At 40.8% G+C, this 23436-nt stretch overlaps 1 protein-coding gene across 1 annotated transcript; it reads right to left on the bottom strand.

Moving 5' to 3' along the window:
* Window positions 1-1030: 1030 nt before the first annotated feature.
* HACL1 (2-hydroxyacyl-CoA lyase 1) lies at window positions 1031-20839 on the bottom strand. The gene is made up of 17 exons (XM_065752492.1): window positions 20763-20839; window positions 20587-20691; window positions 17877-17917; window positions 16536-16616; window positions 12421-12493; window positions 11804-11881; window positions 10839-10933; window positions 10274-10386; window positions 9274-9409; window positions 8392-8497; window positions 5559-5642; window positions 5219-5320; window positions 4436-4590; window positions 2858-3016; window positions 2452-2559; window positions 1744-1930; window positions 1031-1359 (listed from the first exon to the last, which is right to left on the bottom strand). Exons 1-17 carry the CDS (start codon window positions 20811-20813, stop codon window positions 1327-1329), a joined length of 1707 nt encoding a protein of 568 aa, XP_065608564.1. The 5' UTR covers window positions 20814-20839; the 3' UTR covers window positions 1031-1326.
* Between the last annotated feature and the right edge of the window lie 2597 nt (window positions 20840-23436).

Genomic DNA, 23436 nt, shown 5'->3' with positions numbered 1-23436 from the left:
CATTGCCATAATGTAGCGTGTTTAATTGCTGCAACATATTAAAATCAATCTGTAGAGAGTATGAAGGAAGAATGAAAAAGATCTGCTGCAAGACCTAATGTCAGTCCATTCCCTGCAGAAGGACCCACAGAACACAACTCTTCTGTCTAAGCTGTCTTACATTTATTCATGAGTTGTATCCACTCAATAGATTTTATCTTTTTGCATTTCTCACCCATCCTGTGGATACTGCCTTCATAGACACAAGTAGCCATGTGACACTTTGGATATCACCATGCACAATGCTTGTTATCTCCAGAAGACTGCAGTGTTCTCAATCATGTCAGAAGTGTGTGGAGTTAACACTGCTTAGTAGTAACCCACAGACCCCTGCCAGACCCAGACTGAAGCATAAGAACTAAGCTAAGCTTTTTGCAGCAAACCTAACTGCAGCCAAGGATCTTGTGCCAGCCCAGTCCCTATCTTCATTCATCCAAATGTCTTTCATTAGTTACTCAACACTTACTGGAATAACAGACAACAAAGCAACAAAAGCCCAATCATAACCAGAAAACTCAAAAGTGCAAAAGACAGAATCAGTCCTTGAGTAGGCTACTAGCACAGAATCACAGAATTGCAGGGGTTGGAAGGGATCTCAAAGACCATCAAGACCAACCCCCCTGCTAAAGCAGGTACCCTACAATAGGTTGCACATGTGGATGTCCAGATGGGTCTTGAGTAACTCCATAGAAGGAGACTCCACAACCTCTCTGGGCAATCTGCTTCAGTGGTGCACCACCCTTACTGCAAAGAAGTTATTTTTGATACACTGCTTCTACCTGGAGTAGAAGCTAAAAAAGCATCATGTATATTTAAGTGACTATTTCCCCAATAGGCTTCAATGCACAATCAGGCCAATGAGCACTTGCACAATACTGCATTCCAGTAATCACAAGGTAAGGTCTCAAACAAGTAGCATCAGTTAAAAACAAAGCTACTGTAATGGCAGACTGGCTATAATTTCTGTGTTTCTAACAGTGTAACATTCCAGAATGCCTAAGATTTTAATTTACAAATCTTGATGAGTATAATTTTGAATAAATGAAAAATTATGCAGTCTTACAATCCATATTTCTGTGCAACCTGCTTAGAAAGTCTGGTATACATTAAAATGTGTCCTGTTTGCTACAGGTACTCAATTTCAGCACTTAAGGATTACTCTGATATCAATTTTTAAATTCCATTTTGTTCCACTGTTCGTGTCAGAGTTGTACTGCTCCCTCTTCTGAAAACCAGTTTAGTTTTGCTTCATGCATTGTCTTGCATCACAGTGAACTTCATCTTCTCTTACAGGTTAGAACGAGTAAGCCAGGGAAATTCCTGGAAGCAAAAAACAAAACAAAACACCAGAATAAAATATGCATCAGAATGGTCAAACAGTATGAGGATCTGGATATAAAGATGGAATCTGCATGACAAAGTCTGATCACAAAAAAAGTTTCATCTCCTTTTGTTAGGAGTGGGAAGGAACAACTGCTACTTCTGGCAACAGTCAGCAAAGACACTGCATACTGGTAATAGCCAGTGAACTAAAAAACAAGGAAAGAAGACACTGAAGTGCAAAGGCAGTGATCCTTTAGTCTCCCACATCTGAAGAGAATCCTTTTGCCTTTCAAACACCTTAGCATTCTCTGCAGTTTTTGTTCCCAAGTACTCAAAATGTATCCCCACATGAAGCCCACAACAAATTGAAAACATAAATACCTGTTTCTTTCTCTCAGACTGTGGATCAATCATTACATTTATAAGAGAAGGTGTTCTCTTGTCAGCCAAACTTGCTTTCACAGCATTCTGCAATTCTTCTGGTGTATTAACGAAGTATCCTTTACCACCAAAGGCAGACATAATTTCCTCATAGTGTGCATTTGGAAGGAGGGAAACAGGAGGCACACTGTGAAGAAACAGATAACTCCAGTAAAAGCAAATTTAAATAATTCAATAATGACTTTCAACTATGAGATTAGTATGTTTCCAGCCTGACAAATTCTTCTGGGATTCATAAGTATGTTTCCCATACTACTACTGGGCTGCATTTTAATCTGGAGACACTCATCAGCAGCCTTTTAGCCTAGCTCTCCTTGTATGGGGATCTCAGCTCCAGAAGCAAGTCCAGTGTAGATATGCCACAAAAGCCTCAGGTAGTTTTGGAGATTCCTGGGATACAAGAAGTTGGCCAACTGTGCATACCATGGAGCTTGAACTGCTGCAGGAACCTGAGAGTGCACCATTTCTCTGCCACACAGTTGTCTGGAATATCAGTTCCTCACCTTTGGTAATGGGTTCTTATTTACATGAACTTACCCCAGGACTAATTTATGAAAAATCTGGGTTACATAGCATTAAAAGCAAAACACAGTAACCATTTTGGTCACTTCTTCCTTAACTAATATGACATACTTTAAAGACATTCACCTTGTAACAGGATCTCCATACTGTAACATCTCTTTCCAGCTACCTGCATCCAAGCCAGTGTAAATCCCATTGTTGTTCACTACAATAATCAAGATTGGCAAGTTGTACCTACAACAAAGAGATGTATTTGGAAGAATTATGAAACACCTGCACCTCTCCATAAAGCGTTAAAAAGTATTGCTTTTCAATACAAATAAAATGATTAATAATAAAAATATATATACGTATATTTATCACATCAATCCAAAACATGAGCTGCTCATCACGTGTCAGAATTACTCAGTATATTTTTGGGTTGTTTTTGTGTGTTTTTAAGAGCATGCTGTCTAACAGCACTGTCTTGGCCTTCTGGTTTAATTAACGTTTGCAACACACGAAGGGCTTGCTGAGCAAAAAAAACAGTTACCTGCAAATGGTTTCCACTTCCATCCCAGAGAATCCAAAAGCACTATCTCCTTCTATACAGACAATTCTCTTCTGAGGCATTCGGTCTCTGGCCACCAGGGCAGCTGCTATGGCAAAACCCAGTCCAACTCCCATGGTTCCAAAAGTACCTGCATCAAGCCTAAGGGTGAGAACACGCAATTATATTCCCTTTCTAAGTTCAACAAATGTCTACTCAAGCATTTTAGTTAACCCACATTTTATCTCAACTTTTAATAATTCCTCGTAGGTTATTAAAATCATGTCTCATAATCATATGAATAGAGATACCAGATATATTTAACTGAATATAATAATCCATATCAGATAAAACTAGGATGTTTGTCTCAAAACATTTGCAGAACTAATTAAAACTGAGAACTCTTATACACCAGTAGTATCCCAATAAAGAAAGTCTATTCTTACATGCTTTTAGCCTGCATAGTAACAATATTTCAAAAACATTCAATTACTCCAGAGATGGGCAGGCTACATGAAATCTTTCTATATTTAATTCCTTGAAAACTTAACGAGAAGTCGGAAGGCCATCAATTCAATGATGCTGTCCAAACTTCAGCCTTCTGTTCAACTTCTAACCTAATTACAGCTTGCAATTTGATTTCAGATCATTTCAATCAGAAGACCATAATGGATACAAAAGCACGTGAAGAACTAGATTATTCTAGGGATAGCTTGTAAAATTTGCTTTCAGACACATGCAATCCCGTATGAAAAAGGCAACAATTAACTCAGTACTGTGTCCTTATTTAGAATAGGGGAGAAAAATGTAAACTCTTCCCCAGGTTCACTGGAAGTAAGTTTCTTTGCTTGGTTGGTTTTTTGTTCTGGTTAGAAAGAAGTATTTAGGGTCACTTAAGACTTTAGAGTTTACAAAGAGGCTCTAAGCTTCCCAGTCAGATCAGAAGCATCACTTCAACAGACAGATCACACTCTTTTTCCTTCCCATTCAAAAAAAAGCACTTAATTCCCACTTATCATCATTCTGTGTGGTACAGCTTTAATAAAATGACATATCCACACTTCCAGATTTGGGTACCTATGTTTTAAGCATGCAGATTTCCATGAAAGTGTTCTCAATATATAATTCAATTTTTAAATTGAGCTCAATCTTCTTGAGTTTTTCGTGCTTTTTTTTTTTTTTAAGTGTTGTATTTCAAAGAAAAATTTTGTATGAATTCTTTTCAGCATCAGACTATAAAAACTATTGTTTTGATTTAAATCAAGATTTACCTTGCACTACAGAATTAAGCACCTCGATTGGGGAATTTAATATGATGTTCCTTACTCACTTTTCACACTCAAAAAAATGAGGAACTATCACCCTTGTGTTGCAAACTACGCAGACAGATCATGGAGAAGGATTAAAATCTATAGCAGAACATTGGTGAAGGAGTGTGTAGTATCTCTTCAGACCTTCCCCAACATACATATGTTTATTTTACTTAGAACAGTTAAAAAGAGCAACGAATTCTGGACCATAACACTTCTGTTCTATATAAATCTAGTCTGTTGAGCCAGCACAGCAATGAAAATATCACACCTTTGACGGGGATGATAATTAGGAAGCATAGTTCGTCCAATGTCCATGGTGTTTGCTCCTTCACTTACTAAAATGCAGTCCTTGGGTACCAGTTCTCTGATGTGATGAAAGACTGTGTAATAATTCATGGGCAGGGATTTCTGTAATGCTAAATCCTTAAAAATAAAACAATTTAGGATGAGGTGCAGAACTGAGATGTGTAAAGAATACTATGGAAATAAAAATGTACTGTGTTAAGTAGGGATGAAGTTATTTGGATGGCCATGTTACACTTCAAGGTCACTTACACTTTACCTGTTCTGGTGACACATGTTTATCTGAGGCTCACTATGGTCAGCAATCTGTTCTCCTGGCTGGCAGTTTAACCTGAGACATGCGTGAGGCTTCTCTACCACAGGTTCCACTGCTGATAACTCTAAATGCTGTCATCTGTGAGGTATGTCAACTGGGAGGTAGCTCAAAAGGGCCATCTGCTGCAATGAACCCATGTACAAATCCACTTTGAAAAAGTGCACTTGAACATTCAGAACACAAGTTGTATTGAGTCAGACACATGCTAAGTGTCTGTGGCATCTTGGCTTTAAAAGCTATTTGCATTTAACACAATTATGCTGTCACCAGCCTTGCTAAACAGCACAATTACAGGAAAAAAAACAAAGAATGCATCCATTCTGTGTGAGTGTCCAAAGTAAATGAGGAGTCTGAGTACAGAGCAGTGATAAAACTGTCTGTGTATCAGTCCCTCTTAAGGTGAGAAAACTAATCTGTCTGATGTAATACTACCTTTGATCTTTCCTCGTTGCTCAGAATTTTCTCCCTTAGTCTCTTCCACCATTCCGAATTAGAGGGATACTTCAAAGACCTTTTGCTGAATTCTTCTAAAAGCTGGAAGAATATTTGAGATGTTGAAGATTTCTTTCAACATATTTAAAAATACCACAGGCATCAAGAATGTTATCAGGAAAGGTACCTCCACAAATCAGAATCTTTACCACTTAATTTGGCACTAAACTGGATGCAAAGCATGAAAACGTTGCATGAAAAATGCTTTTTTTTTTAATTTATTTTATTTTAAACTGTTAACTATGTAAGTGACAATAAAGGTAAAAACAGGAATACATACCTGCTTAGTTACGGCATTTATGTCACCTAATAAAACTGCAGCTGGCCTCACATTATTCCCCATCTCTTCTGCACAAATATCAATCTGTATTTCAAAAAAAAAAAAAAGGCTACCATTAACTCAAAGATATTAAAGGGATTTCCCCCCCCCCCCCCCCAGTTCAAGTGAGGAACATTGTCTGACTGTCTTTATACCTTGTTTTGGCTGTACAGATAGCTTTCTTTCCCTTTCACTGAAAAAGCATCAGGAAATATATATATATATTATATATATTATATATATATATTATAACCACAGATGATAAGGAAAAGGCTGAGGTTCTCAATGCCTTCTTCACATCTGTCTTTAATAGACAGGACAGTTATCCAAATGGTACTTGCCCTGACCTGGAAGTCCGGGACGGGGTGCATAATGCACCCCCTGTGATTCAAGCAGAGACGGTCAGAGATCTTCTCCTCCATCTGAACTGCCACAAGTCCATGGGGCCAGATGGGATCCACCCAAGGGTGCTGAGGGAGCTAGCAGAGGTGATTGCCGAGCCACTTTCTGCCATCTATCAGCATTCCTGGTTATCTGGAGAGGTCCCACAAGATTGGAGGCTTGCCGATGTGACTCCCATCTTCAAGAAAGGCCGTAAGGAAGACCCGGGGAACTACAGGCCTGTCAGCCTGACCTCGGTATCAGGGAAAGTTATGGAACAGATGTTATTGAGGGAGATCACACGACACGTGCATGGCAATAAAGGGATCAGACCCAGCCAGCACGGGTTCACCAGGGGCAGGTCGTGCTTGTCCAACCTCATCTCCTTCTATGACTGGGTGACCAGACAGGTAGATGAGGGAAAGGCTGTTGATGTAGTCTACCTGGACTTCAGCAAGGCCTTTGACACGGTCTCCCACAGTATTCTCCTAAGGAAACTGGCAGCCCGTGGTGTGGACAGGTTCACTCTTCTCTGGGTGGAGAACTGGCTGGAGGGCCGTGCCCAGAGGGTAGTGGTTAATGGAGTTAAGTCCTGCTGGCGTCCTGTAACGAGTGGTGTCCCCCAAGGGTCAGTTTTGGGGCCCATCTTGTTTAATATCTTTATTGATGACCTAGACGAGGGAATTGAGTGTACCCTCAGTAAGTTTGCAGATGACACAAAGCTGGGAGGATGTGTCAAACTGCCTGAGGGTAGGGAGGCCCTTCAGAGGGATTTGGATAGGCTGAACAGCTGGGCTGAGAAAAATGGGATGAGGTTCAATAAGACCAAGTGCCGGGTCCTGCACTTTGGCCACAATAACCCCATGCAATGCTATAGGCTTGGGGCAGAATGGCTTGAAGAATGTAGAGAGGAAAAGGACCTGGGGGTGTTGGTTGATGCTCGGCTCAACATGAGCCGGCAGTGTGCCCAGGTGGCTAAGAAGGCCAACAGCATCCTGGCCTGTATTAGAAATAGTGTAGCCAGCAGGAGCAGGGAGGTGATCATCCCCCTGTACTCAGCTCTAGTACGGCCGCACCTCGAGTACTGTGTTCAGTTTTGGGCCCCTCACTACAAGAAGGACATTGAGGCCCTGGAGCGTGTTCAGAGAAGGGCAACAAAACTGGTGAGGGGCCTGGAGCACAAGTCTTATGAGGAGCGGCTGAGGGAGCTGGGATTGTTTAGTCTGGAGAAGAGGAGGCTCAGAGGAGACCTTATTGCACTCTACCACTTCCTGAAGGGGGGTTGTGGTGAGGAGGGGGTAGGCCTCTTCTCCCTGATAAGTAATGACAGGACGAGAGGGAATGGCCACAAGTTGCGCCAGGGAAGATTTAGATTAGACCTCAGGAAGCATTTCTTTTCTGAAAGAGTGGTCAGGCACTGGAATGGCCTGCCTAGGGAGGTGGTTGAGGCACCATCCCTAGCGCTGTTCAAGAAGCGTTTAGATGAGGTGCTAAAGGACTTAATTTAGTAGTTGGGTAGAGATAGTGATAGGAGGATGGTTGGACTAGATGATCTTATAGGTCCTTTCCAACCTTATGAACTTATGAACTTATGAAATCCTTTACTGAAAATAAAATTGTAATATCCATCCTTCACAGTGGAAAAAACCAACTGCAAATGAGCTTAAAATATTGATTTAAAACGTCAAAAGGAGTTCTGGTTTAAAAATTTGCTACTCCTCTGGAAAATACCTTTGGAAAGTTGGAAACTGAGATGGTGCTCCAGATTACTGAAAGCAGGAGAGGCACATCAAAGTAAGCCAACTACTTCTCAGTCTTAGACGCCTACAGGAGAAGACTTTAAGGGCTTAATCAATTCAACAACTTTTCTATGAGCTGGCAGATGGCCAAATAATCAATTGGTTAAACAGCCTTTCCTTTCCACATGAGCATTTCTGAGTGGCTGAGCGCAATGACTGACCAACTCTGAATCTGAAGCTAACTGTATCTTGAAAACGTCTGGCTGAGAGGCCAGTCATACAGTAAGAAAGGTTTCATAATTTCAGGTCAATCTGTTTTCAATCACTGAAATTCCAGCGCTCCAAACATCACGTACATATGATCATGAGTCTAATCCTGTGTTAGTCAACTGCACACAAGTGATCCTCCCCATGACACCAACGCCAGGTCCTTGATGGCTGGAAAAACTCTGTGACCATTTTTTAAAAAATACAAGGAAGTAAAAACTAAATAAAAATTAAAGAAAACAGAACTATTTCTTCAGAACTACCACACCTATGTGCACTCAACTGCACTGTCTGTACGGCAGTGTCTTCCACAAGGACTGTGCTACAAAAATAATTAGCAAAAACTACCCTAGGCAATGCTGGAATGCAGAGGACAACTTTTAAGTGGCAACTGCTTTCTTGCTTACCTGAATAACCTTTACATCCTGTCGGAACCTTGGTGGAAGTCCAAAATGCAAAATCCAGTTCAACCTCGCACCAAGCAAGACAATTACATCAGCATGGAGTAATGCCCTGTACAGGCAAACAGGAGAATTAGATGAGGAAGCATTACTGATAACTTTCACAGTGTTTTCAAATTACAAGTAATCCTAACCACGGCAGCAAACAGAAAAACATTCCTAAGTTGCTTTGAAAGTACAACAGGTACAAAAAGAGTGAGAATACCACACGACAGAGCAAAATATCAGCTACAAAACACTATTTTCCAACACTAGCTGGCATTTTGGCAGCAATGAAGAAGAGCCTGCATGCTATGCTCATAAACATCTGCACCAGCAGAAGTGACACACTGTTTCATAGCATTTCACCACCACCATCTCACCGTGCTGACATTCACTGTTCCACACCTGCATTCTGGCCAACACCATGCCAATACAGCAAAACTTGAACTGCAACGTGTGCAATGTGTTTATGGTGTTAAAATAAAAGGCTGGTAGTTTTTCTAGACCACTAAGCTACGTATTTCAGACAAACTGCTCATCAGTTTCCTTTTATGTCATGAAATGCATGATGACAATATAGATGCATCTACTTGCTGTAGGTTTTATTAGCTACAGAATATTATCTCTCAGATGAAGTATCTTCCTTGCCAGCATTCTAAGCACTGTCAGAAGCAATACACCTACATTTGTTGTTTCTTTCTAAGCCAGATCTTCACAACTCTACAATGAAGTACAAAATATAACTGAAGCAGCTTCTTATGTACACATTTTGTCTTCCCTAAAATTTGTAAACCTTCCCAGTTCTCAGCCGTTCCTCAGATGTAAGAAATCTTGCTTTATATTTACGTGGATCTTGCTGCAGCTACACAATTTGGATGGTTATCAGGAACTACTCCTTTAGCCATTGGTGTAGGCAAAAAAGGCAGCCCAGAAAGGTCGACCAACTTTCTGATGTTGTTTTCAGCACGTGAATAAGCAGCACCTGAAAGAAACAAAAGACACTGCTTAATACTACAGAAACCTACTGCATCTACCTGAATTGCAATTAGATTACTTGAGGGGCAGAAAGAGTAGTATTTCCCATTAAGAAAGCCATCTGTTATTTTTCACTCTTGAAAACTCAAAATATAATACACCAAAAAGAGGTATCTGGTTTTTAGATTTCCCATAGGTGAAGCTCTATACTATGGTACAGACAGTTCTGCAGCAACAATGGGAGATGGCATTTGTGTCATGTCATGTCCTTTTTTTTCCTTGCCCTGTGCGTGCCATTGTATCACACACTGTTATAACAACCTACCCAAGCAGGACTATGATAACCCTCTAATGAAAAGAGGAGAAGCTTGAAGACCTTGAAGACAGGTATTTATGCATACATTTATTGTGCTGCTTTCTGCAGGACAAAGCAGTGGAATTAAGGTTGCCCAGACAGTCAAGAACTGACTGGTCCCTGTACAATGGCTTAAGTCCATGAGTTTGTGCTAACAAGAATATATAGAATAAAGTCCGGACACATCTGTTGATCACATTTGAGAAAGAAATAGTATTTCTCAATTGTTAACATCAACAAAACACTGGTTGTACAGTTAAGAATACAGTTACCTGTTTGTTGGGTTGTTTTTGTTTGTTTGGCTTTTTTCTTGATTTTTTGCTTTAACTCATACTTAATCATTTGACTTGTCTTTTACCACAGGGGAAAAACAGAACAGTCACACAACAAAATCAAATGCTTCAAAAACAAAGAAGATTTTAACATCGAGTTTTAGTGTTATTTTGAAATGGAGGGGAAAAGAAATCCCTTTAGTCACTGCTCTCATCCTACACTTCTACAGTCAAAGCATTCTACCTTTGCCAATGATTAGCAGAGGCTGCTTGGCCTGAGCAACGATAGATGCTGCTTCAGATACAGCAGAGTGCTCAGCTGTGCTGATGGGAGGAGGTGGGCAGCATTCCACAAATCTGGAAAACAAGCAAAGCAAAACAGGGTCTTAAAAAAAAGTCAAAACAAGAAATAACAAAAAATAAAACCTACTGCTTAGCATAGAAATCCCTTTTGCTGCACACTATGTTGCCCACAGAATTTATGAGAACAGGATATGCAGATCTTTAAAACAGATTCTGAAGTTCTTTAGATTCTGAATTCTTGCATGTTTCTTTTATCACGCAAGTAGTGTTGTTCCAGAGATTTACAAACGGACATGACTAAGCCACCACCACAGTAATTCACTCATCTTCACACATTTCATCATAAACTACAATCCACGTCATGTTATAATTGAAAGTTAAATTTCGAAGCTGAATTTTTGATATTATTATGCTGTCTGACTGTAAAATATTTAATCTCTTGTTTATCTTTTTCTTAGGAAAAGGTAACTTAAAACTAAAGTAAACTAAACGTAAGCTGTACGCACTTGACAGAGCTCTTATTCACCTGAAGATTCACAAAATCCCCAGGTATGTCAATGTAACAGGAACCCGGGCGGCCATACATACAGGTTCTTACAGCCTAAAAAAAAAGATGATCAGAATTTTAACCACTGTTTGAAAGGTTGTTAAAAATCTTGAGGTTTGAAGAATGAAGATCACAGCATGTAGGGAAGGAACGTGCTGTTTTGAGACCGCTGGGAAAATTCCCATGGATTGATGGATACCAATCAATTTAAGGTAACTAAAGTAAACTTTAGTGCTGAATTTTATTTAAAGTAGCATAAACAGAGGAAAAACCAAGACAACAATCTTCTATCATGCTCTTAGTTCTTCTCTTACAGGCAAATACTGTGCTGAATTTGTACATTTGAAAAAGTTACGACTGCATGCAGAATTTAGGCTGACATGGCTGAAGTGTTACTACAGAAGAGACTTTTCTCTTTTCACTCCTCCTGAAGCATGAAGAGTGCTTTCTCCCTTACACACATACACACAAACAAAAAAAGCCAGCAACAAGCAAAAAAGACACCCCCAAAATTATCTCCCCCTCCCCTCCAAATATCCTTTACATAATGAAAGCATTTTGTAAGAGAGCTGAGAGCTAAGAGAGCTGAAGCTTATAGTCAGTTTCTAGTTCTTGCACACCTCCCTAGAAGCATTTTTCATAAAAATAAACATCAGACAGAACCAGCATCTATTTCCAACCTATTCAGTAGCAGCACTCATAGCAAAAACTTCTCTGGCTGTGACCTCAACTCAGCTAACCACTGCCTGACAACTGCAGGATCAAAGTAGTTGTAGTTACAACTTTACAAAATGAAGAAACAAAGACCCCAAACGAACAAACAAGCAAGCAAACAAACAAAAACAACAACAAAAACCCCACAGACCTTATGCAGCAGGAGACATCTACTTGGTGTTCTGCTGTTAATTCAGTACTTTCTCATACCTTTTCAATAACAGCAGGAATCATTTCCAGGCTGCTTGGGCGGACGGACCATTTGTTATATAGCCTAGCAGCTTCAACCTAAACAAAGGCATACAACCATTACATTCATTTATCAATGTGATTCAGTCTTTAACAACTCACTCCAACATGGATAAAGTGAAAAACCATCAAATTAAAAGCCAACGAGATATCAAATCCGGCACAGAAAAATGCAGCTCCTCACATGGTGTAAACTGGCAAGCCATACTGTTTCTTGGGGCTCTTATGTATTTTCTTACATATATGTAGAAAGTGGTGCTGCTTTTCTTGGATCTCAGATTTCTTCCTTTTTGCTTTCTTCCATCTCAGATGAGACAGACAAAGGTAATTTATACCAGCTGAGAACCTGAAGCACAGCCTGAATTCTAGCACGGCTGTGGACAAAGAAATTCCAAGTGATCTGGTGGGGGACACTTTTGATCAGTGTCGACTCAAAACCACTAGGTGGAGCAAAGCAGCAGCATTATAAAGCCTGCTAGGAAATGCTGGTGCCTAGGATGCTTATTCCTATGCTAAGGAAAAACTACCATAGGTTATTCAACTGAAACCATTTTGTAGAAATGTATCCGCCTGCATACCTGTGGGAATTCTTGGAAAGCTCCCATAGTTTCTTGATTTCTGTCAGAAGAGCCTCCAATAACAATCAAAGGCCTAGGGAAATATAAAAAATAAACACACACACATATTTCTATAACTGCAATCACATCTGCAAACTTGTCTTACAATCAAATCTTAATATTGTCGAGACCTCAGCAGGAACAGAAATTGACCAGCATACTACAGGAGTAGATCCTTAATATCATTGTCAGCTAGATGACTTCCTAACATCCTTTGATTCATCAGATTTAGGATGCCCTGGCCATATTAAACGATCTCCATTTAGCATAAAAATTATAAAAAAATCATATTTTACACTATTTCAATGTGTTTGGTAGCATAAGTGGCAAAGCAGTTGGGAGAGAAATGACAGCTTCTCTCACAACAAATCCTAAGATTTGTTTACAAGAGACACTGTAACAGGCAGAAACACTGGAACTAAGAAATTCAGTAGGAAGTAATCTTTTCAGAATCAATTTTATTTGTACACCATTTGAAACGCAGCAGAAATAAACTGAGTATTTGACAGCTCTTCTCCTTGCAGTCAGCTTTTACTTGAAAGAATCTCCAAAGAAAAAAGACACAAACACCTAACATATTTATAAGGCCCCTGTTCTTAAAGTTGTTTATAGCTATGTGTGAAAGGCAGTGTTACACTACAGTGTGGGTAATATATTCCATACAGACACATTTTTGTCATCAGTTCCACAAAATACAATCAGTTATTATCCCATAGTGAATGAAAATTGGTTTTTCATTCAGTTTGTAGGTCAAAACTTAAAGTGCTAAATGCTGGGTCAAGAAGAGAAAGCTGTCTTATTAATTTGCTCATTCACCCATACTTCAACACTGAAACACTGACCCAAAGTTTCAAGCCTAGCTTTCCAGGCTTCCAGAAGATTTCTCTTCAGACACAGCCTTTCCTTGGATTGCTTTTACCCACACAATGTGTTAAGATGAAACATTAACAGTGAGCTCAAAGCATAACCCTAAATTCAGAGACTCCTGAGATGTTGGGATATGTTTATCTAGATCCAAGATTTGTACTCAAACTGTTCTCTGCCACAAATTAAACCTCAGTTCTAATACCCTGACACAGTGAGATTAGAACTGCAGGCTGTATCTCAATCCTACCAAAAATATTATGGAAAATGCATTTGGTGTAAACTCTATAGATATTTTATTCCTCTGATGGTACTGTTCTGTTTCTTTTTTTTCCTCTCCCCTTGGCAAAATGGTTACTTCTGTTCATATACAACCAGTGTGTTTAACCAACAAACTTCACATTCCTTTCACTTAGCATTTCCAGCTCTTTTTCTTTAGAAGTTCTAATAAAACAAAATATACATTACTTAGTAGTAGTCTCACTATACAGTGAAGAGAATATACATATGCAGTGAAGAGAACGTTACATCCTTAACATGGTTAGCCCCAACAGTTACACTGCAAAGAGATTTGGCCCTGCTTGAAATATTAGAGTCACAGAATCAAAGAATCCTTTGAGTTGGAAGGGACCTCTGTGGGTCATCTAGTCCAAGTGCCCTGCAATGAACATGCACAGCTACAGCAGGTTGTCCAGGGCCTGATCCAGCCTTGCCCTGACAGTCTGCAGGGATAGGACATCAACCACAACACTTGGTAACCTGTTTCAGTGCCACCACCCACGCTGTACAAGATTTTTTCCATATATATCCAACCTAAATCTACCCTCTTAGAGCCTGACTGACATAACTGCAACCAGAAATAAGGTTCTCCCAATATGCAATCACCATATTGTACAGCTGCTCCAACAGAAGGCATTTGTAAGAGCCATGCTTATTACTGCAAGCAGTTACATTTAATTAAAGTCCAAAGCAACAGTGAAGCAGGAAGAACAAGTACAATGAAACTAATAAGTTGCCTTGCAAATGAAGAACTTACGTAAACTGAAAAGCATTTCAACTGCAACCTCAGGTAAAGAACAGCATTGCATCATGCCACAGACTATAATGAAATCTTAAAACTGCTCTTCACAGAATACTTTTACAGCCTGAAATAGAAACACTTTTACTCAGAATGAGTCAAGAGAGAAGGTGGCTGTGCTCTAGGTGATTTTTAAGTATGAAATAACACTTTCCACCCCAGGAAATGTAGCTTACATTATTGTATGTACATAAGCCACACTCGCTACCTAGTTGTCTCAACTGACATGTCCTACAGGCTCCTGGGCCAAGCTTCCAGGATAAACTAAGGCTGTTCTACTCAGCCAATCTGTGCTCAGGCAGTACGATATAAAAACAGAACTGGGAGTAAATCGTGCCATCAGACTGCCTGTCTTTCTTCCAGTGATACATAAGAGTTTCTTTCACCTGGTAAGGACTAAACAGAGAGGAATCAGAAGACTGGGTTTACAGGCTCAGGGAGGATAACTCAGGCTGAGTTTTAAGGACTATCGCTTATTGTAACTAAAGTCAGAACCATTGGGCCCAGTTCAGCTATTAGCTCACTTCTGCTAGAAGCCAGCCAAAACTCAGGTCACAGCAGCACGACACAAAACCAGGCTTAATGCCATGAAATCACAAGACACAGCAATGAACTCTAATCTTGCCCTACAATGAGAGGAGACTATTTGGCCCTATGTCCCTTTTCATGGCAGACTACTAGAGTCGTATAATCACACTCCTGTGCACATATCGTGTTTTCATCATCACATTAAGCAGGAGTAAGGAAGAGCTGCTACTGAATGAAGTGATCCTCTCTTTCCCTTTGCTTGGGCTAGGGCTTCCCTTCCCTTCTAACACCTTATCTTCTTAATGCTTGACCATGTACTCACTCTGCAGTATAGTAAAAAGGACTATAAACCTCATCAGCAAACTCGACAGAAAAATCATTGGTCTTCCCCTCTGAAGTAAAGCACCATGTCTTTCACTAGGAATGCCAACTCAAAAGGTGAAAACACTTTTGAGACTCTAACACTGAGTGGAAGTGCTGACTAATGAAAGAGCCAAAGAAAATTCCTTTTATAAGACTGAATTTAGCCTTTGTGTATGCTTGTTTCTCTCCCTAAGGCACGTAAGGGGCAAAAGGCAAGACTGATAGGACTAATGGAAAAATGCCTGCTCAAAAACTCTAGTTTGCTCAGTGAAAACCATTCTCCTTCTTACTATCATGCCTTCAAGCAAACAAGTCACTCCCTCGTCCTTTTGCCAAGAGTAGAGGTTTACACAAGATGAAGTTGGGTAAACAAAGCTTATCTCATACAAAAATCAGCTTGCAAGAGAAACAGGGACTGTAAACCCAGCAGCAAGCACCGTAAACATTTCTTTCTTATGACCAAATTCATGACTGTTCAAAAGAAACACTTATTTATCTAAAGTCACATAGGGATAGCAAAACTAGTCAACAACTACTGACAAATTTAACATCAACACCAGAAATCTTTTTTCAGTGTCAGAGACTTCATTTGGTAGAGCTCCCATTACCAACTTTCCCTTGCCAGGCAGCCATTGCAGATCTACTTCTCCAAGTCACCCTTACTTGGTATCACACAGATTCTGTCCCAAATACCTCCTACAGCATTCTGTACAGTTTTTAGGGGCAGAAAAGCTAAAGGTGCCACCTCCCAGTGAAGGCTCATGGGAGTAAATGCTACTGCTCTGTATCATCACTTAATTCAATGCTTAATCACTCCTCAAAATGTGGAGACCAAATACAGATTTTAATGATGCAGTTGTCAATTCATTCATGTATGAAATATGGGAAGTGCAGTAATTCATAAACATTATGGTCTTCAAAGTTAGAAAAAAAACCTGTAAAACTCTTCCAAAAGTCAGTAAAGCATTACAGGCTGGATCTTACCTTCACTTTCAAATGTATCCATGTAATAAAGTATATTGATAGGCTTTTCAATAAGCACATACTGGGGTAAGACAAAAAGGAAAGCTTATCCATGAGGATATAAAAAGCTGAACTAAATTACTATTAGGAGAAACAAATGAAGAATTCACTACTCATTATCTACAAGAAGAAAAGAAGGTCATAGACTAAATACAGTGGAGCTCAATATCTACAGCAAATAGCAGCGAAGAGTTCTAAAGAGAAAATGTAGCTAAATTACCAGCAGTTCACATTTGCATTTGCCATCCCACCAAGGGCATGTAAAAAACCTGGACCGGAAACCACAAGACATACACCTGGTCTAGAGAGAAAACAAAAAAGAAAGAAAAGGAAAGTGAGTACAGTAAACACCAAATTAATTGCAAACAGAAATCAGTCAGATGCTGGAAGATAAGATAGTAAGCTTCTATTCATGTTGTCAAAATGCATGAACAGCATGGGATTTGTAGGAAGGACCAAACACGTTAAGCAATCAGAAATCATTTCTCTTTATCAATGCAAATAAAAAAGCAAGTGAACAGCTGCCATGTGCTGCCCACAGAGAGGTCTGAAACATGGTGGCTTATCAATTTAGCATTGTGATTACGCAGCTCTTTATCTGTTTTGCCACATCTGTTCCATCATTTAATGCCTATGTGGAATTTGGTAAGCCACCTAAGTTGTCTCAACTCCAATTAACTCCAATAAAAAAAGCTCACAAAGAGAGAAAAGTATCTGCCTCAAAGCAAACTTTATTATAGTCTGAATCAAGCAGAGGCATGTCTTATTCTAGATAATGAGATAAAAATCATCCTTCTTAATTACTGAGCATTCCCCAACAGATCTCTGGGCTATGTAGGTATGAGAAGAAAAAAAGCTTATTTCTCCAGGATTATTGAAAGGAATAAGAAACTCAAAACTGTATCACAGGTCTAAAACTTGCAGATAGGAAAAGGACTGATTATCTGCATCATCAAGTCTGCATTTGTAAGAGCACACCAGATGAAGACTTTAGGAAAGATCTATGGGATACCCAAGCAGCAATACTCTTTTTTTTTTTGTACAAAGGCCACAGAATGCTTCCCAGCAATAACAAGAGCAAAATGCAGGACAAGAGCAAAATCCAGTACTTTGTGCCAGGAGCAGCACATGATAAACAGGCAACCATATAATTAGCCTCTGTATCAACAAGGTGTTTGCTGAATGATGTGAAGAGACTAAGGTACAGCACAGCAGGTCTATCAAGTCGCAGCAAACTGGCTACATTATTTCTGCCCTTCATACCAACAGTGTTAAACTACTCATCAGAAAACAAAAGGGAAAAATTTAAGGCAGTTGTAAAACTCACAATATTACATGGCTTTTAGCATCTCTTTGTTCCTGCCCTGAATCATACCAACAGAAATAAACTGTGTTGACAAACAGTTTAAAACTGCTGTTTCATTTTAATCATTCTATATCTGCACATACTAAAAAAAAAAAAAAAAAAAAAAAAAGCCCAGCTCCAAACCAAGCTTCTGCTGAACATAATACAGTTGACATAAATGATATCACTATAAATATTGATAAGTATCAAATTTACCTGCCAGTTAAATATCCAACGGCAGATGCAGCGTAACAAGCCTATGGAAAAAATGGTAGAGTTATATGGTTATTATTATATACACATTTCATGGTATGAAAATAACATTCAACAGCAATACTGAAATTAAGCAGATAAAGGTATTTCCCTGATAATTACAGCTAAAATAGGACTAGAAGCAGCCTTGTCCCCTCCCCATTACTAAGATGTGCTTATAGAATCCCAAGTTGGAAGGGACACTAAAGACCATCGAGTTTATTAACCTTACTAACCTGCTCATTAACATGAACAGGAAACATAGGCAGTCCAGATACAGGCAATGAACTCCAAATTTGAAACCACTCATGTGAACTCTGTGTTTGAAAGGCAGCCAAGGAGGATTGCTGCTCTTAGACAAGGAAGACTTAGTTAAGTATTACTGTTTTCAACTCACATACAAGTAAACAAACATAATGTAACTAGCAAACTATGTTTAAGTATTTTTTGTACACACTGGACCAGTAAAAATAATACTGCCATGCCAGGAGCAAGCCCTCATGCTGAATATTCTGGGTCTGGCAGTAGGAATTGCAATCAACTTGTTGCAACAGCTTGCTGTACCAACCTGAGCTCGGTGCTTGGTACATAATGTCTTCTGTCACCATGAACAGATGAAGAACAGGCCTTGAAAACACGGCCACAGGTTGATAGCAGAGGTCCCAGAATAATAAACAACTATGCTGGTGGCCAATTACTAGCCACTGCAAAACTGCTGCTTTGAGAGCTGGGTAGGATGTGCTTTTGATTCAGAAAAAGTGGCAGTGGCTCAGCTTGGGAAAAAAAAAGCCAACAAAACAGATCAAAAACCCCAGATGTGCAACAGGATAAGGCACTTGTCCTGGCCTGTGAAATTAGCATTCATCCCATGCTGCACTGCCCATAGTTCAGGCACAAGGGACAAGGGCCAAGGGCTGCAAGCTGTCCACAGGCTGAAAGATCGTACAGGATGAGATTGTGAATCTGTGGGGCGGAGAAAACAAAGGTCTACTTTGCTTCCAGCTGTCCTTATACTGGAAGATTCTCAAGCTTGGTTCCTTGACAGCTATGAGCATCAGCACTACACTGCTCTGGCTCCAGCATATTGGATACTCATGACATACATAAGATACAGTTATAAAAATCAGACTGCTTTCAGTACTTAGCGATAATAATTGTTACAGAGGTAAACATCAGCAATGTGTGTTAAGCTTAAAACTAACCTATCAACCTTCTAAATCTATCATAGTGATCTCTAATTATCCAGGGACAGAAACACCCTGCTGAGTTGCAACATAACCAAGCAGTGCTCAAGGGCCACGTGGGTCATGGGTTAAAATGCTACTAGCACATTTCTACCATGTTGCAGGCCACGGGAGATTAGCTAAAGGTAACCTGCAGTGTCACTGAGCTTTCAACTTCATACTTTAGTCTGATTTTTTTCTAATCTAACAGTTTATTCTGCAAATGTGCTACAGTCCTGGAATGAGATGTGCGCCTGACCTCCATACAGCTCAGACTACAGACGTCTGTCTGCCTTCACCTATGCAGGAAGTAACTGTACACACAAGCTCCATAACCACACAATAAACTTGGACAATGAAAATTATGATGAGTAAACATCAAATGCATATAAAACATACTGTGCATACAAAGATCTTGATCCCCTCTCTGCCAAAGTCTTCACAGAGGACAATGAATGAAACAAAAATCCTCTCAAGACACCATTCAAGAAATGTCAACATTTTGACACTAAAACAAGTCTTCATACTATTGTTCTTCCCCTAAGCAAAAATATCTTGCTATTTACTGGAAGTAAATGGAACATTTTTACTGAGAGTGCTGAGGTGCTGGAACAGGCTGCTCAGAGGGGTTGTAGATACCCCATCCTTGGAGGTGTTGAAGGCCAGTTTGGATGGAGCCCTAGGCAATTCAACTGAGTACCTGACCTAGCAGCTGGCATATCTGCCTACAGCAGGGGGGGGTTGGGACTTGATCCTTGATGTCTCTTCAACCCAAGCCATTCTATGATTCCACGATTTACAAAGGAAAATATTTCTTGTTTTCTTTGTTCTTACAGAAAAGTGTCTAATAAACAGCGATAAACAGGAAAGCATCTAATTTGACAGTGCAGAGCAACCTTTTCTGCCTATTACACTACTAAAGGAATTTTAATCACATTAACAACCAAAACTGAAGTCAGAATAGTTGCTAAATGGCCTACAGGAATACAGAGACTGTGTTAAATTCCTAATCCTTCAAAGGAATCAAATGTACCTTTTACACACGTTAACATGTATTTGCCTCTCTTGTTTTAGAGGTAGATCTTCCATGTAGAGGCACATATTCCTCTCTAAGCCCTCACACTCTAGACAGCCAAATGACACAGCTCAACTTGGCTCAGGAGGGTAAGAAACTATTTGTTCTGGGACTACAAGTACAGAGGTGAAAATCCAAGTACGGAAAGCTGGCAGTCCCCTGGTGAGCCATCCCACAGTGATCTATGAGCAACTCCTGAAAGCCAGATGCAAACCTGACGCTGCTGAACTCACCTGCAGGCCACGCATGCCTTCTGAAAAAATGACTGCCGAGTAATACAACAAAACCCAAACCCAGAGCCGCTGTCACAGCACCAAAATGCCCACAGCCCGGAGCGCACCTCGTGCCACCTGAGCAGCTAAGCTGCCATACTTACGGCCTGCTCGTTCCTCATTCCTATGTACTTGATCCCAGCTGCCTGCGCCGCGACCGCCACCTCAGTGACCGGAATACCGACGACTCCGAACATGTACTCGATGTTCTAAAGCGAAAAGGTCAGAAATCAGAAGGGCTTCCACAGGACGGCTCAGCACGCACACGCCGAGCTCTCACCTGCGCCCGCAGAGCCTCAGCGATGAGCTGCGCGCCGCTAAGCTCCTCCATGATGCCACCGTGCCCGCGCAACCCAACCACACGGCGTCACCCTTGTAGGAACACAGCTCGCGTGCTGACTGTCAGCCCGCCCAGCCAATGAGAAAGCGGAGGAGGCGGGACTAAAGCGCTCTCTCAGGGTGAGAGTGGCCAGAGCGGGCTCGCAATCAGAGGGTGGGAGGTGACTGCTGCCGTGCCGGCAGGGGGCGCGCGAAGCCGTTAGACGGCGGTGGCAGCGGGCGGGGCCGTGCCGCGGCGGAGGACAGGTGGGTTGGGGGCGGGGAGGGGCTGTGCGTCTGTGAGGGGAAGCGCGGGTGCAAAGCGAGCTATCCCCTCGCTGTCCTCTCGCTATCCCCTGCCCTACCCGCTTCGCGCTGCCGTCATGCTTGGCGGGCCCAGCATGGCCGCGCTGCGTTCGGCCGCAGCCCGGGAGCGGTGCGCCTCAGCGGGTGGCAGCTTTGGTGACTGCGGCATGCAGTCTCATCGCTGATGTGCCAAAAGCACTGCTTGTGGTGGTGACTGTGTTGAGAAAAGAGCGTTTTTCTGTTATTTATTTATTTAGTTATGTATTTATTTTCCTAGCTCATCGTTTGCTCAGATCGTTTTATTGTGCTCTTCTGTTGTGCGGAAGTAAATAGGAGGCATTACTTTCGGAGCAAGCTACGTATATTAAGTGAACGCCAGCGGCGTCACATAACTTAACGAGCATAACTCAATTGGAAAAAAAGCTTTTTATTTCTTAACCACATTTAGTATTTTGCCTGATAGTTGTCACTGTTAACATCTCCTTTACCAAGCATTTGTTATTACTCATTTAAGAGGATCTGGTTGTGTCCTGCTTCTGTTTTTTTTTCAGTCCATTGGATTCTGGTACTTATAAAAGTGCTGAGAAGCACAGCGTGCACTGCTTTGCTCTGGGTATAGATGCACGTATGCTGGGAGTTGACAAACTGGTGTTTCCAAAGCTGTTATGTCTGGGTGCTGCACTGAACCGCTGTGCTGAGAGTAATGGTTGTGCTGTTAAAAAAAGATATAAATAATGGATCTGAGCTTAAGCAGCAGTCACCTTTTGTGTGTGGTACTGTAATGACAACACTGCAACTGCATGCTGGTATGAAATACCTGCAGGTGGGTTTGTAAGATGATCTTACTGAAGCACTGCTGCCAGGCAAGAGGTCCTTACAGCAAAGGGGAAGAGAGATTAAGTTATGAAGCATTTCAGGTTACGATTTTTTTATTTTAAGTGAGCTGACAGCTCTGTAGTCTCTAAACAAATTATCCTTACTCAAGGAGAAGGATTTGTTAGATAGCACAGCACTTTCCATTAGGGAAGTAAAAAATAAAAGGACGTAGCTGAGACTTGTTTGAAGTCTCACATTAAAAGGAATGAGTAAACCCAGATGGTGTCCTACTGTTGGCTTTGAAGGTTATTGTCCCTATGCCTTGGAGCTTGCCACAGCCCTCCATGCTCAAGGCACTGCCTTAGCTAGTGGAGTCCCCTTTGCTAAGCTGTCAAAAAGGGGAAGGGCTTTAGGGAGTGCTCCCAAGCACTCTGCTGTTGTTTGTCTCACTAGCAGTAATCTCAAGTAGGGACTTGGGAAACATTTTATTCAATAAATTACTTATTGCAGGTTCAGCAGGATGAGCTTGTGTAGTCAGGTTTTCACTGCTAAGGCTCTTGTGCATCTGAAGGAAGAAGAGCTACTGCAGTGCTGTATTTCACTGGTGAACTTGGAGAATTCTCATCTCTCAGCTGTGGTTCATTTTTTTGTTGAAAACAAACATGAATCCCTTCTTTTGGATGCCCTGTTAATTTTCTATGTTGGTATGTTTGGCTTATAAGATGTATCTAATACATAGCAATTCAGTCCAGTGCTCTGAAACTCTTTGATTTTTTCCATTGTTAGCACAGAATAGTTCTCATTACATCTTTGTTGACAACTTCGTTAAGGAATGGCTGATGTGAATCCATTCCTGTCCTAAATAGGCGTTTTGGCTCTGAAGGGCTGACAGATAGAAAAGATAGTTTTGTCACTGAGGTGCAACGGTGTGTTTATTTTCATTGGCTTCCTCGATGGTGAGAGGCTTCCTGTCTCTGCTACTCTTCTCCCCCTACTGCTTTCTTTATCTTCTTGCACCTGGGTATTGCTGAGTTCTCATCAGATTTCAGTAGTGAAGCAGAGAGAGCCTCAGGTTTGACACTCATTGTCAAGTCACCCCCTCAAGTACTCTTTTCCTCGAGGAGTGTGTTGTAGAATAGCAAGAGGAACTTACTGTACATCACTGTCAAAACTATTTATATAAATGGAGTATTTTTAACACGACTGTTTCCAGAGATGCCAGAGCTTCTTCTATTTTTATTCTTCTTTAGGTAACTTGAGTTCACTGCTGCAGGCCGAACTCAAGGTCAAGAAGAATGAACATATAGTTGAGCTCAGTGGCATCTTATATCTAAGTCACACCTGCAGCCTGATAAGCTTTACTACATGTTATGAAACTTTTTGTTGAGCAAACAAATGTGTTGTCTGATCCAGGCACAAAGGTTTTGATTTTCCTGTCCTACACAGGATTGTGTTGCTCTCAAATGAGTGATGCATGTAGAGCTCATGGAAATGAACAGGTGGTTTAAATTAAG

Source organism: Cyrtonyx montezumae, unplaced genomic scaffold (genome assembly GCF_038088225.1).
Source record: "Cyrtonyx montezumae isolate F1298 unplaced genomic scaffold, pur_monq_1.0 scaffold_8, whole genome shotgun sequence".
Lineage (NCBI taxonomy): Eukaryota > Metazoa > Chordata > Aves > Galliformes > Odontophoridae > Cyrtonyx > Cyrtonyx montezumae.
The sequence above is the reverse complement of the archived record's forward strand: the minus strand, read 5'-3'. Positions and strand labels throughout refer to the sequence as shown.